Source organism: Ranitomeya imitator, chromosome 7 (assembly GCF_032444005.1).
Source record: "Ranitomeya imitator isolate aRanImi1 chromosome 7, aRanImi1.pri, whole genome shotgun sequence".
NCBI lineage: Eukaryota > Metazoa > Chordata > Amphibia > Anura > Dendrobatidae > Ranitomeya > Ranitomeya imitator.
This window is the reverse complement of record NC_091288.1, coordinates 186440441-186455592: the sequence shown is the minus strand read 5'-3', so window position 1 is coordinate 186455592 and position 15152 is coordinate 186440441. Positions and strand designations below refer to the sequence as shown.

At 42.0% G+C, this 15152-nt stretch overlaps 1 protein-coding gene across 1 annotated transcript; it reads left to right on the top strand.

The window, feature by feature from the left end:
- Positions 1–3638: 3638 nt before the first annotated feature.
- On the top strand, positions 3639–14696 carry LOC138645120 (melanin-concentrating hormone receptor 1-like). The gene is made up of 2 exons (XM_069734189.1): positions 3639–3884; positions 13171–14696. The coding sequence occupies exons 1-2, from the start codon at positions 3803–3805 to the stop codon at positions 14169–14171; spliced, it is 1083 nt and encodes a 360-aa protein (XP_069590290.1). The 5' UTR covers positions 3639–3802; the 3' UTR covers positions 14172–14696.
- The last annotated feature ends 456 nt before the right edge of the window (positions 14697–15152 follow it).

The window sequence follows — 15152 nt, the reverse complement described above, 5'->3', positions numbered from 1 at the left end:
AAGAGAGACAGCACTAATAAAAAGAATCACACTTTTAGGGCTCTTTCATTGATTCTGTGATTAAAAAGGATAGCACATGGATATAATATGTGTGCTGTTCTTATTTTACTGTTCAAAGAGAATTTGTCAGTAGGATATCCACACAAAGTCATCCACAAGAATCAGGAAAGGAGTACTGTGATCATAAGAAGACAGAAGGTGCTGGATCAAGACCAGAGACGCCCATCTGACTGGACCACACTGTAAGTATAATAAAAGCTATTTTTGGGGTCTTGCAGAGCGGATTGGGAACATATATACAAGTGCCGGCCCTACTTTATATGGGGAAAACCTGGTGACAGGTTCCCTTTAAGTGCATCCCACAAGGACAGACAGCCCAATTCACCCAGCCAACACTAAAGGGTCTGGCTACATGCTGCAGAAAAATAGAAAAATGTGCAATAAAAAGATGAAAAATATTGGTCAATATTTTGGCCAAAATAAGACTTTTCGACTTTTCAAGACTGTTAGGGCTCATGCACATGATTGATTGTATTGGACGAGTGTTATCTGTGGTTTTCATGGATAGCATCGTATCCATGATATACTATACTATGGACATGTGTGCATATTCGCTTTTTTTCCCCAGTCTGAGTGGTCTGAGGAAAATACTGGAGAAACGTCCGTTTTTGATCCAAGTGTTATATCAAAATCGGCACTGCAAATCTATGGGTCAGTGAAGAACATCAGACCGCAATCGGTTGAATTTTAGATTGACAGAATGGGGAAATGGAGAACCTTTTTTTTTCCCTCCACCTCCGAGAAAAATTGGTGCCACTCTGATCAAACTCTAAACAAAGTCTGATCATAATGATAATTAGACTGTTTCTTCTCGAATACAGAGAAAACGGTCATTCGCACCTACCTTAGCGGAGTCAAAACATTGCTGATCATCTGTATAATCGATGAAAAATAAGTCTTGCTTTGATCGATTTTAGCCATCAGAGTGCTGTGGTTCCTTTTTAGAATCTATCCTCACTGTTTGATCTCCGAGACGATCAGGACATTCAGCTCAGTGAAGTGGCTTCTAGCGAATTCGATAACCTGCAGTTCCAGAAACAGCGCGTACTGTGCCAATGTAAAAGAGCTGAAGATCCTTGATTGTACAGATCGGCAAGAGTCCTAATCTGATTGGTTTCTGAGAGTGAAGTGATGACTTATCTTGGCATACTTTGTGCTTAGATCAGTAGTTGCCGTTTTGCAGATCTCATCCAATCCTAAATAGGTAGAAGACCACAGCAGACGGGTTCATGCAGATAAAGGCAAAATGAGGAAGTTTTCTGCCAGACAAATTCATCAGATTTAGAAAGCAGCTGCTAAAATACAGTTATAAAACAGCAAACAGGTATACAAAGCTGCTGGTATCCATGGAGTCCCAAGACATTCAAGATGTAAGATCCTCTAGAGGCTTGCAGTTGTGCATAAACCTACTATTCAGCCACCCTAGACCGTTTCTTTAAAAATGGTAGTTGAAAAAATATTGAAATCTAAATATATATAATAAAAAGTCAATAAAATAAATATAGTGTATGTAAATGACTTGACTTCCTATATGCCACTCAAGGTGCTGGCTCTCTATGCCACCGGGAATAATGGATAGGTGCAAGGGGCGTGCCAGAATTCTCCTTAGGCCGGTTTCACACGTCAGTGGCTCCGGTACGTGAGGTGACAGTTTCCTCACGTACCGGAGACACTGACTCACGTAGACACATTGAAATCAATGTGTCTCTGCACATGTCAGCGTGTTTTCACGGACCGTGTGTCCGTGTGCAAAACACGGAGACATATCAGTGTTCGTGGGAGCGCACGGATCACATGGACCCATTAAAGTCAATGGGTCCGTGTAAAACACGTACCGCACACGGACGTCCGTGTGCAGTCCGTGTGCCGTGCAGGAGACAGCGCTACAGTAAGCGCTGTCCCCCCACATGGTGCTGAAGCTGCGATTCATATCTTCTCTCCAGCAGCGTTCGCTGTAGAGAAGATATGAATAATCTTTTTTTTGTTTTTCTCGTGTTTAAAATAAAGATCCCTGTCCACACCCCCCTCCCACCCCCTGTGCGCCCGCCCGCTGTTAATAAAATACTCAACCGGCTCCCTCGCAGTGTCATGTCCTGGCCGCAGCTTCTCCTGTATGCGGTCACATGGGGCCGCCGATTACAGTCATGAATATGCGGCTCCACCTCCCATAGGGGTGGAGCCACATATTCATTATTGTAATGGGCGGCCCCATTACAATTAAAAAAAAAGGATTATTCATATCTTCTCTCCAGCGAATGCTGCTGGAAAGAAGATATGAATGGCGGCTTCAGCACCAGATGCAGGGGACAGCGCTTATCTCTAGCGCTGTCTCCTGCATGCTCTGTGTAGTACCCAGTCGGCACACGTGCCGCACGTGTGCCGCACTGATGTGCCACATAAACGCATGGACACGGATAATTCCGGTACCGATTTTTCCGGTACCGGAATTATCTGGACGTGTGAGACTGCCCTTAATCGGTGAATTGGGTCAAGTCGCCATATAACACATTGTTTTTTTATGCATGTTTTTATTTTTAAATACTTATTAGTAAAAAAAAAATGGTGACAGATCCTCTGTAAGAATCTGCTGAGCATGTCTCTGAACCATCTTGCGCTTTCTGAAGCAGAGTGACTAATTTCGCCTTTGGGTGGAGAGTTGCTCTTTAATTAGCTTATGTTTTTCACATCGGCTACTAAACTGGGTTAATTAATTTTAGAAATGGAAAGATTTTTTTTTACGTCAGTGTCGGCACTTTCACCATTCCCCAGACTCCAAATTTAAGGATTAACATAGTAAAAAAAAAAAAAAAAAATATCATAAAGACAAAGTGGATAATCCAAGTCTGCTCCTAAAGGGCCCATGTAGGTTATTATTCGGCTTCAGTCCCAGGGAAGCAATTGATTACGGTAATCTTTGAAATTAAATGGAATGCTAATTAGAACATCGCATACCCTCACCGTTTCAGTTAAAGTCTACTAGCAACCAATCCATCACAGACCAGAGCAATTTTCTCTGTAGCCCCCCCCCCCCTTCCTGCTATGTTCTTGGACCCCCTACGTAAAATCCAGTGCAGACCATTTTCTACGTGCTCCTAATTACCTGTAAGCAACAGCACGGGAGCCTTTGAACTGACACAATACCACCTCTGGGAACTGCCATGGTTAATTAGAAAAGGTCCATCGACAAGCTAAAGAAAATGAGATAAATTTTGCATTTTTAAAATCAGAGCGTAAACGTAATTTAGCGTATTTTAGATTGAACCTCTTCAGCTTCTTGAAAGATTCCGACTGCTAAAAGGAAACACATTTTCACGCAGCTTCGAGATTTGAAGTCTGGGCAGTGGGGATGCTCCGCTGGGCATGTGCGCAGTGAATTTCCCTGGGTTTTTTTTAAGGTTGTACGTGTTTGGATGGCAGAACAATTGGGAATCGGTATTGATTTCCTCTTTCTTCAGCTGTGATACAAAGAAGACACCCTTGCTCCATTCAGATGACAGCTTGCTTTATTAAGGAATGTTGTCACTTTAGCCAGAGGGTGGTGCAAGGAGCAGGAGGAATCAGAGCTCAGATTGTGCTCCATTCTGCAGAGCAGCTTCTAGGGGAAGCAGGTTGTATCCAGAGATGCTGGCTTCCACATGCTCTGCCTGCTTCTGCAATGGGCTACTGCAGGGAGCAGGGACTTTGACAGATGCCAGCTGAGGAGGCCAATAAACTGTATTGAAAGGTTGCCAGACCAGAAAAGATGGAGATGCCAGCAGATCTGGAAGAGGAGATCAACCTGCAGGATAACAATTCCCAGATTTTTCACAACTTTTCTTCTTTTGGTAGGTAGTTGCATGAATGGATTGTATTGCAGTCTGCTGGGTCCTATATTCCTAGACAGGGTACGCACCTCTGCACAGTTTTGGTCCAAATCTAGTTCTGCAGAACACAAAATGACTCATTTTACATTGTGTGACTTATAAGACTTCGCAAGGGAGATGAGTGTTTCGAGCGTGGCGGTTTGTTACAACTCCTAATGTTTTGTGTTTATTTTGTTACATAGGACTGCAGGAAAAAAAAGAACCCTATAACTAGTCATCTTCTTCTCTGAAAAGACTAATTTTAATATTTCCCAGAGGAGCACTGCAAGGCTTAAAAGTCTCCTCACCTTGGCATGTCATTCTCTGCAAGGAGAAACGTTAATGTATTTGGAAATAAACAGATAAATGACAGCAAAGTCTGATCTTACATTGTTTTCTCTGCAAAGTAATGTTATATATTTTTTTTTAAATCGTAGCAAAAAACGGGGTTTGATCACGATCGTGGCAGAAAACGCACCGTGACCGTAGGATCTGTTCATACGGTGTTTTAGTATGTGGATTCTGAATAGATATGCTTCAAAATTCACATTGGAGAGTATTTTATTTTTTATTCATTTATTTTACTCATATAGCACCATTCATTCCACAGCACTTTACAGACACTTTCGGCACTGTCCCCATTGGGGATCACTATCTAGAGTATTCAAAGAGTATCCAAAGTGGTTGGATCTTGAAGCCGATCTTGAAGTGAAACATGTGATCATACCCTTAGACCGTTGAGGGAACGTTAATTGAACCATGTGTCGGCAGAGCTAACAATCTAATTTCCATGCTATAAGCTAGCACAGGTTACTATGAGCTATTTAGAGAGAAGTCCTATATATAAGGCTGCATTCAGAAGACCGGTCTAATTTTGCCTTGAAAAATAGATCTTTTAAAAAAATGAATAGCACGTGGTTGCTCCGTTTTTTTCTCACTCCTTTAGAATTTAATGGCTGAGTATGATTTGCAAAAATGGATCATGTTTGAGTTTTTCTTGGATTGGGAGCACAAACCCATAGAACGTGCAGAGGTGCAGAAAGCCCCATTGACGTAGGAGGAAAATGCTCACGTGAATAACTAGTTACTTTGATTAAGGAGGTGAGTCCTAAGGCTCTATATAATGGAGTAATTGGCACATCTGCTATCCCCTCTCTCTCCAGGACTAGATGATATGTTTAGTATTGGTAGATTGATGCCATTACTAGCTTTGCTGATAGTACTCTAAATCTCACAAATATATACATGTGAATGGTACCGAGAGCTGTGTTATGCTGAGGAGCTTCTCTAGGTTATCATGTGGGATTGCCTCTTGTAATTCCCTCAGCTGTAAATGAGAATTTCTCTGTGATCATTGACTGTTCTGCTCGGGAATGTACAATCATATTCTCTATTGAGAATTTTAATAACACAGATGAACGGTTGATCGTCAAGAACCTTCCTCATTTTACTACATGTGAACCAGAAAGTGAAGTATGTAGATTTATATGCAGGGCTAGAACAAGGCATTCTGGTGTCTTGGGCAAATAAGTCAAATGTCCCCCCATTCCCTCCCAACCACCATAAAATCAATTCTGAACACTACTTATGATTGGGTCAAGGGTTTAGTAGGAACATTTTGGTGCTACACCTTGGTGTCCATTGCTTTACTCACCTCTTCACATTCCAACATTGTCTCTGCCCCAATCACTGGTCAACAACTAGGCTAACCTCAGCTGAATGTATGACTCCTGCCGCATGGACTATCCGGAACAGCAGGAGCGGTGCCACTAACACACCTGCTTATATAGAAAGTCAGGGTCAGCCTCACACTCACAGCAATACAGAATATATACACACTTATAGAGTCACACTCATCTTACTTACTTAGTTTTGACTGCTGACAACGCTACAGACCCCCAAACAAACCTCCTAAACAACTAAAGACCCCCTACCTGACACATCAAACTAATACAGATCTCTGACCAAATACCCTAAACAAATACCGTACATACCCCAGACTAGACCGCCTAAACTAATGTAGACTCCAGGCCACCCAAATCTAGACAAAGCCCCTAAATAGAGAACCCAAGACAGACTTCAACTGACATAGTCCTCACACTAGATCCCATACTCTTAGGCAGCAACTCACACTACTGTCTCCAACTCTGTGGTGCCTCGTTTTCTCTTCCCTTTGGCTTTAGGACCAGTACACATATGGTCGTGTGTCTTTATCTCTGAATATCTCTCTACAGTATGTCCCCATTCACCAATACTGGGAAAAACTGCATTCTAGTTAAAACTGCGAGAATAAGTAGCATGTTACTTAAAGGGGTTGTTCAGAACTTTTATATTGATGTCCTTTCCTTAGGATAGGATGTCCATATCAGATTGGTGGGTCACCCCTCCAGTCAGCTGTTCCTGATGCCGGACCGATGTGATATGTTCTGGAAAGGAGCAGCACATCTTTGTCAATTGTATACCGGTTGCAGCGGAATACTGCAAATCCACTTCCATTCATTCAAATAGGGGCAGATGTGCAGAACCCGACTGTGGCCATTATACAGCTGAAGAAGTTTTACTGTGCACCAGGAACAGTTGATCGGCCGGGGTGTAAGTTGTCGCACCTCCATTGATCTGATATTGATTACCTACCTGAAGGATAGACCATTAACCATATAACAGTACTAGACAACCCCTTTACTCTCATGTATTCCACACACATTGGCTTAGTCCCGCTAAATGATGCTAACCCTAAACCTGCTTGGATCCACGGTACATCCACTGGAGAAATCTGAGACCTTAACAGGTCCTGCACGCATTTGAGCTTTTAGAGATCACTGTACACCATCGTTTTATAAAGATTATTGTTCTGATTCACGGCAAGAAAAAAACAAACACACAAGAAGTTTGCAATAAGTTTTGTAATTACTATTCTTTTAAACCAAAAATTGGACCCTAAATCCTTGTTGCAGGGGTCACCTTACCACTTTTTCTGGCCAAATTTACATGCTAAAGTGGTAGATTTCTGTTATGACATTTAAAATTCTGCCATTTTCTCCACCGCATTGGACAATAATTTCTCAATTATGATGAGAATGACAAAGGGGAAAGGACAATGTAGTGGACTGGAAGTAGAGGGTAAAAATCTCAGTGACATGCATACAAGATTTTCTGTCAGTACTCACTGCATTTAGTTGTATGCTTGTTTAAGTGGCCGATGTAAGTTGGGTTGCTCAGGGGCGTAATCTGGAAAGATATCAGGCAAATTTTGTTGAATTTGATGGACATGCTTTTCTTCAACTGAACTACCCATGTAACTAGATATAAGATTAGGACAATAAAGTGATTTTTTTTTCTATATGTGAAAACATTTTAATAATCACTTTATCAATGTTAGATCCAGCACATTCAATTGTATCTGTATCCACCCCACCCACCGGAGCCCAGTGACGTCGTAAGAGTCTTCAGTCTACCAGATCTTTTCTAAATTGGCATACGAATCTGACGGAGAAAGGAGAGTAGATATTCTGTTGGAATGTATATCTACATTAAACAATTATATATATTTTATCTAATATATAAAGCTGAATGTCTGTGTGTGTGTGTGTGTGTGTGTGAACGTCCCGGATTGGCATCTGCACCGTTGCAGCTACAGCCACAAAATTTTGCACAGTCACACGTCTGGACCCCGAGAGCGTCATAGGCTATGTTGTGAGGCAAAATTTTAACCCCGCGCGTTCCAATTCACCAAACAATTTTGCCCCTATCTACATAATGGGGAAAAAGTGAAAGGAAAAGTGTTGGAGGCAAATTGACAGCCAGGAGGAGATGGCATACAGGTATATACTATATACAGGGGAGATGATATACAGCTATATATTATATACAAGAGGAGATGACATACAGGTATATACTATATATACAGGGGAGATGACTTACAGGTATATCTAATATATAAAGCTGAATGTGTGTGTGTGTGTGTCTGTGTATATGTCCGAGATTGGCATCTGCACCGTCGCAGCTAGAGCCACAAAATTTTGCACAGTCACACGTCTGGACCCCGAGAGCGTCATAGGCTATGTTGTGAGGCGAAATTTTAACCCCGTGCGTTCCAATTCACCAAACAATTTTGCCCCTATCTACATAATGGGGAAAAAAGTGAAAGGAAAAGTGTTGGAGGCGTCGCAGCTACAGCCACAAAATTTTGCACAGTCACACGTCTCGACCCTGAGAGCATCATAGGCTATGTTGTGAGGTGAAATTTTAACCCCGCGCTTTCCAATTAACATAGTAACATAGTTAGTAAGGCCGAAAAAAGACATTTGTCCATCCAGTTCAGCCTATATTCCATCATAATAAATCCCCAGATCTACGTCCTTCTACAGAACCTAATAATTGTATGATACAATATTGTTCTGCTCCAGGAAGACATCCAGGACTCTCTTGAACCCCTCGACTGAGTTCGCCATCACCACCTCCTCAGGCAAGCAATTCCAGATTCTCACTGCCCTAATTCACCAAACAATTTTGCCCCTATCTACATAATGGGGAAAAGTGAACGGAAAAGTGTTGGAGGCAAATTGATAGCTTCCAGATGTGAAGAAGGGGGACTTAAAGAATGAGAGCGATGGCGCCAAAGAGTATATACCGTACAGTTGCTAAGGTGGGGCCCCGACATGGGATACTCACCACACACGAGTATATGAACACACACAAAATGCGTCACACACTACCACATGCTTGAACACATATTACCCTCAGCACACATTTCACCACACATACACCAACCTCGCCACATAAAAGTCGTAACACAAAAGTCGCCACTCAAAACTCGCCACGCGCAAAACTCGCCACATGCAAAAACTAGGCTCACGCAAAACTCGCCAAAAGTGCAAAACTCACCTCATGGAAAACTCGCCACACGCAAAACTTGCACACGCGGAAAAATTGCCACATGCACAAAAGTTGCAACACATGCAAAAGTTGTCTCACACAAAACTTGCACATACTCAAAAGGCACCACACATAAGACTCGCCACGTGCAAAACTCGCCATGCGCAAAACTTGCTGCACACAACTTGCTACACTAACCTGCCACATGCAACTCGACACACAAAAAGTTGCTACACGCATTTTGCCACACAAAACTCATCTCACAAAAGTCGCTACATGCATGTCGCCACACGCAACTCAACACATACAACTTGACAAACTAAACTCGCCCTAAAACACACACAAGTCTGGTAGTATCCTTCAAAAATAAAAATCAGATTAATAAGCAGACAAACTACAAGAGCAACAAATGTACCATATAGGAAATACGGCAGCTGTCAGTCACATGACCTGTCTATCATGTGTATGTGTGAGCTAATATATACTGCCAGGGGGAGGGCTTCCTGTTGGCTGGGGATTTATCAGGCTGCCAATTTAGCTTACAAATACTGAGGTAAAAATACTGAGCAAATAACATGTGAACGAGGTCTAATACAGGAGGAGATGACACACAGATATATACTATATACAGGAGGAGATGACACACAGGTCTACATAATGGGGAAAAAGTGAAAGGAAAAGTGTTGGAGTTAAATTGACAGCTGCCAGATGTGAACAAGGGGGACTTAAAGAGTGAGAGCGATGGCGCCAAAGAGTATATACCGTACAGTTGCTAAAGTGGGGCCCCGACATGGGATACTCACCACACACGGGGATATGAACACACACACAAAATGCGCCACACACTACCACGTGCTTGAACACATATACCACCCTCAGCACACATTTCACCACACATACACCAACTTCGCCACATAAAAGTCGAAACACAAAAGTCACCGCTCAAAACATGCCACGTACAAAACTAGGCTCACGCAAAACTCGCCACACGTGCAAAACTCACCTCATGGAAAACTTGCTACATGCGGAAAAATTGCCACATGCACAAAAGTTGCAACACATGCAAAAGTTGCCTCACACAAAACTTGCACATACTCAAAACGCACCACACATAAAACTCGCCACGCGCAAAACTCGCCATGCGTAAAACTTGCTGCACACAACTTGCTACACTAACCTGTCACATGCAACTCGACACAAAAAGTTGCTACATGCATGTCGCCACACGCAACTCAACACACACAACCTGACACATGAAACTCGCCCTAAAACACACACCAGTCTGGTATTATGCTTCAAAAATAACTCTGATTAATAAGCAGACAAACTACAAGAGCAACAACTGTATCATATAGGAAATACGGCAGCTGTCAGTCACATGACCTGTCTATTATGTGTATGTGTGAGCTAATATATACTGCCAGGGGGAAGGGCTTCCTGTTGGCTGGGGATTTATCAGGCTGCCAATTTAGCTTACAAATACTGAGGTAAAAATACTGAGCAAATAACATGTGAACGAGGTCTAATACAGGAGGAGATGACACACAGATATATACTATATACAGGAGGAGATGACACACAGGTATATACTATATACAGGGGAGATGACACACACATATATACTATATACAGGGGAGATGACATACAGGTATATACTATATACAGGAGGAGATGACACACACTTATATACTATATACAGGGGAGATGACACACAGGTATATACTATATACAGGAGGAGATGACACACTGGTATATACTATATACAGGGGAGATGACATACAGGTACATACTATATACAGGGGAGATGACACACAGGTATATACAATATACAGGGGAGATGACACACAGGTATATACTATATACAGGGGAGATGACACACAGGTATATACTATATACAGGAGGAGATGACACACAGGTATATACTATATACAGGAGGAGATGACACACAAGTATATACTATTTACAGGGGAGATGACATACAGGTATATACTATATACAGGAGATGACATACAGGTGTATACTATATATAAGGGAGATGACAATCATGTATATACTGAGGGAAAAATGAGAGGTGTGAGGTGAAAATGAGGAGTGTGAGATGAAAATGAGGAGTGTGAGATGAAAATGAAAAGGTGTGAGTGCAAAATGAGAGGAGTGAGGGAAAATAGTGTAGTGATCGGAAAATGACAGATGTGAGGTCGAAATGACAAGTGTTAGGGGGGAATGAGAGGAGTGAGGGGGAAAATGAGAGCAGTGAGGGGGAAAATGAGAGGTGTAAGGGAGAAAATGAGAGATGTGAGGGGGAAAATGAGAGGCATGATGGGAAAATAAGAGAAGTGAGGTGCTATAACTAAACACAGATATTTACTATGCCCAGGCAACGCCGGGCTCTTCAGCTAGTATATACCGTATTTTCCAGCGTATAAGACGACTGGGTGTATAAGACAACCCCCTCAACTTTTCTAGTTAAAATATAAAATCTTCTTAAAAGTCAAGGGTTTTCTTATACACCGTGTGTCATCTTATAAGGCGGGTGACCAATGTGCATATGGTAGGGTGGAGTGGTCCTGATGATGAAGAGAGGAGGCATCTCACAGGGAAGGTGTAAGTGGAGTATCCCCATTACCTCATTGTAGCAGCGATACTCTCTGTGCTGGGGGGGCGGTGTCGGTGGCAGCTCCTCTATGTGCAGCATGGGGTCTCCGTGCTGGGGTGGCGGTGGCTCCTTTTTGTGCTGGGGGCGGCTGCGTTGTATCTCTGTTCAGCATCGGGGCTCCGCCGGCATTTCCTCAAAGCTCGGAGGCACCATTTTCCTGGAGGCCACCGCATCGCAGCAATGGAGTTGCCAGTGCCTCCTGGCTTTGAGGAAATGCCAGCGGAGCCCCGGTGCTGCACAGAGATATGCCAATGCCGCCCCCCAGCACAGAGAGCATCGCTGCTTTGCTACAATGAGTTAATGGGGATACTCCACTTACACCTTCCCAGTGAGACGCCCCCTCTCTTCATCATCGGGACCACTCCCTCCACCCACCATATACACCGCCCTATAAGATGAGACCCGGCGTATAAGACGACCCCCGACTTTTAAGAAGATTTTCCGGGGTTCAAAGGTAGTTTTATATGCCAGAAAATACAGTATATAAATATAAGCAGTTCAATATTTGATAATGTAGACATTAGAGACTGAAAAAGCATTTACTCACCTTGGAAAGTAAAAGTGCCATGGAGGTAGGAAGGAGCAGAACCCATAAAGCGAGCTCTCATCCTTGAATTATGCCTTTCATAAAAGGCACACAAGTGTATGTTCAACTTTTTTTAAACTTCAAGTGCCTTTATGATTTTGACAAAGAGCATCTTCTGCAATCTATGAGCCATTTATGTACTCACTGTATTAAAGGCGTATGAACAGCTGTTGTGAATAGGGACTCCCGACCCTGAAGAATTAAATCGCAGAGCCTAGTTAATATCTATCTTATTAATAAACAGAAAATTAAGTGCAATTATTTAGATTAGTACTGATGTTCTTTGGTTATATAAAAAAAAAATCAAAACCTTAAAGAGTAACCATCATTTTAATGATAAATTATTAATAGTGGTGAGCGAGTGTGCTCGTTACTCGAGATTTCCGAGCATGCTCGGGTGTTCTCCGAGCACGCCCAAGATACTCGGAGAACACCCGAGCATGCTCGGAAATGTTGAGTAACGAGCACACTCACTCATCACTAATTGTTAAGTATTATTAATTATAAATTTTATAAATCAATGGTGTACATGAAAATGAGAAACTTATGTAATATATCTTATCAGAAAAATCTGCTTCTCTGTTGACCAAGGCTGATTATTCATTCTCAAAATTGTACTCATGGGTAAAATCTGTGTTCAGTGAAGACAGATTTTTACATTACTGAGATAGGAGATGACATTTGGGACTAATAAGATTCTATGTGGAGGGAACGAGGGAGGCGTAGAGAGGAGCTAGAGGTAAGGCATCTTCACTCCTCCTCACCCTCCAGTCTACTAGGAATCATATCAGTAGCAACTGTTATCTCTTATCTCAGTAATGTAAAAATTTGTCTTCACTGAATACAGATATTACCTGTGAAGGAACAATTTTGATAATTCTGAATCCTGAGGCCATGTATCACCGTATATGATATATTCCAAAACGTGTAGATCGCTGACCAGCCAAGCAGCTCTATGACCCTACATACACTTTTTCTGATGTCCTACTTGTGTTACTATCTTAAGAAGCTACAGTACATCAGCTCTTGCCTTTATTCACTAAATATCTTGACATATATATGCTTGGTCAAGAAAATATATAAAAAGAGCCATAGTGCAATACATTGTAGGCAAAGTATATTTTTCTAACCCATTATTTTTCTCATTACAGATCCTAGTGGCAATGTCGCCTATGCCAACGTAATAATGCCAACTGTTTTTGGAATTATTTGCTTGCTGGGAATTATTGGTAACAGTGTCGTCATCTATACCGTCTTCAAGAAATCCAAATTCCGGTGTACCAGCAGTGTTCCTGACATATTTATTATCAACCTTTCAGTGGTAGACTTACTCTTTCTTCTTGGGATGCCCTTCTTGATTCATCAACTTCTTGGTAATGGTGTTTGGCATTTTGGAGAAACCATGTGTACACTTATCACAGCATTGGATACCAATAGTCAGTTTACCAGCACATATATACTGACAGCCATGTCTATTGACCGATACCTTGCAACAGTTTACCCATTTACCTCGGCAAAATACAGGAAGCCACCTGTAGCCATCATGGTCATTTGCATCTTGTGGGTGCTGTCTCTTCTAAGTATCACTCCGGTTTGGATGTATGCTAGACTTATTTCCCTTCCTGGAGGAGTCCTGGGCTGTGGCATCACCCTACCCAATCCAGAAAGTGATATTTATTGGTACACCTTGTATCAGTTCTTTTTGGCCTTTGCCATCCCATTTGCTGTTATTTCATTAGCTTATAGGAGAATTCTGCTCAAAATGGCTTCCTCAGAAGCCCTCACGGCTCAGAGAAGCTCCAGGATAAGGACCAAAAAAGTGACAAGGACAGCTATAGCCATCTGCTTGGTGTTTTTCATCTGTTGGGCTCCATTTTATGTTCTACAAATAATTCAACTAGTCATGGACCAGCCTACACTAGCGTTTCATTATGCTTATTGTGTGGCCATTAGTATGGGGTATGCTAATAGTTGTATTAACCCTTTCATCTATATTATCTTGTGTGAAACCTTTAGACGTAGGTTTATTGTTTCTGTCCGACCAGCAGAAGATCTTCCACCAGGCAGGATCAGGATGAAGTTTGGCACAGATCCTCCATCAGGTAGTGGTCAACCATTGCTTCACCTTGTCCCAGTTTCTTCTGGTAGCTAAGAAAAAGGATTTATAAAGTGACTCCAATGAACATTACTACAGGAACATCCAGATGCATCGTGGTGAATATGACGATTATGCAGTTGTGATAAACTCTACTATAAATCCCCTTGCCAAGTAATTGGGCAATATTCTTTGGCTCATCCTCTGTTTAGATTGCTTTACATTTCATGTAAAGTTAATTTATAGGCAAGCGACGTTTATTGTGTTTATTGGCATATCTTGGCAAGATTTTGCAGCTTGCACTTTCTGCACACTATGAATGTAAAATGTCTTCACTCATGAAGAGTCCATTTGAATTTTGCAACTCTCACCCTGAGGCTTCTTATCTGTGCACTTGACATGGCTACAGCATAACAAATGACTATTGATTTTTTTTTCACAGCTGGTCAAAATGTATTTTTGAAGTTGTTTATTCTGTTTATTTCACGGTAGCTGAGCTACAGCAATCTGTCATATTTGAAATAGGAGAAAAAGCAAGTGTATGTAATGTACTGGAAGCTATTAAACATGTATTGATGGTTATCTGAAGGCATTAGGCGTGTACAAAGGTATTATAGCTCCCTATTTCATTGAAAGACAGATGAGATGAGGCTGGGCTGGGTAGTGTCTCCCTGTCTCATGTCTTCCTCCATCTCCACCTGGTCCGCATGCAAAGCTTCATCTTTAATTGTGAGTAGCGACTGTTTAAGTAGAAGTGGTATTGTTGCTTTGATTATAGCATCATCGCCGCTCACCATCTTTGTTGAGTCCTCAAAGTCTTGAGGAGCTGCACAAATGTCAGACATCCATGCCCACTCTTCAGTTGTTATGTGCAGTGTCTGACAAGAATACCAACGGGTGTGTTAGAGCTGGTGTTCAACAACATGCATCTGCTGCTCAAAAAGCCTTGCCAGCATGTGCAATGTGGAGTTCCAGCACATGTTGCACACCAGTCGGTGAGCTGAACTACTAAGTTGAACACATGGGCCAAGCATAGTA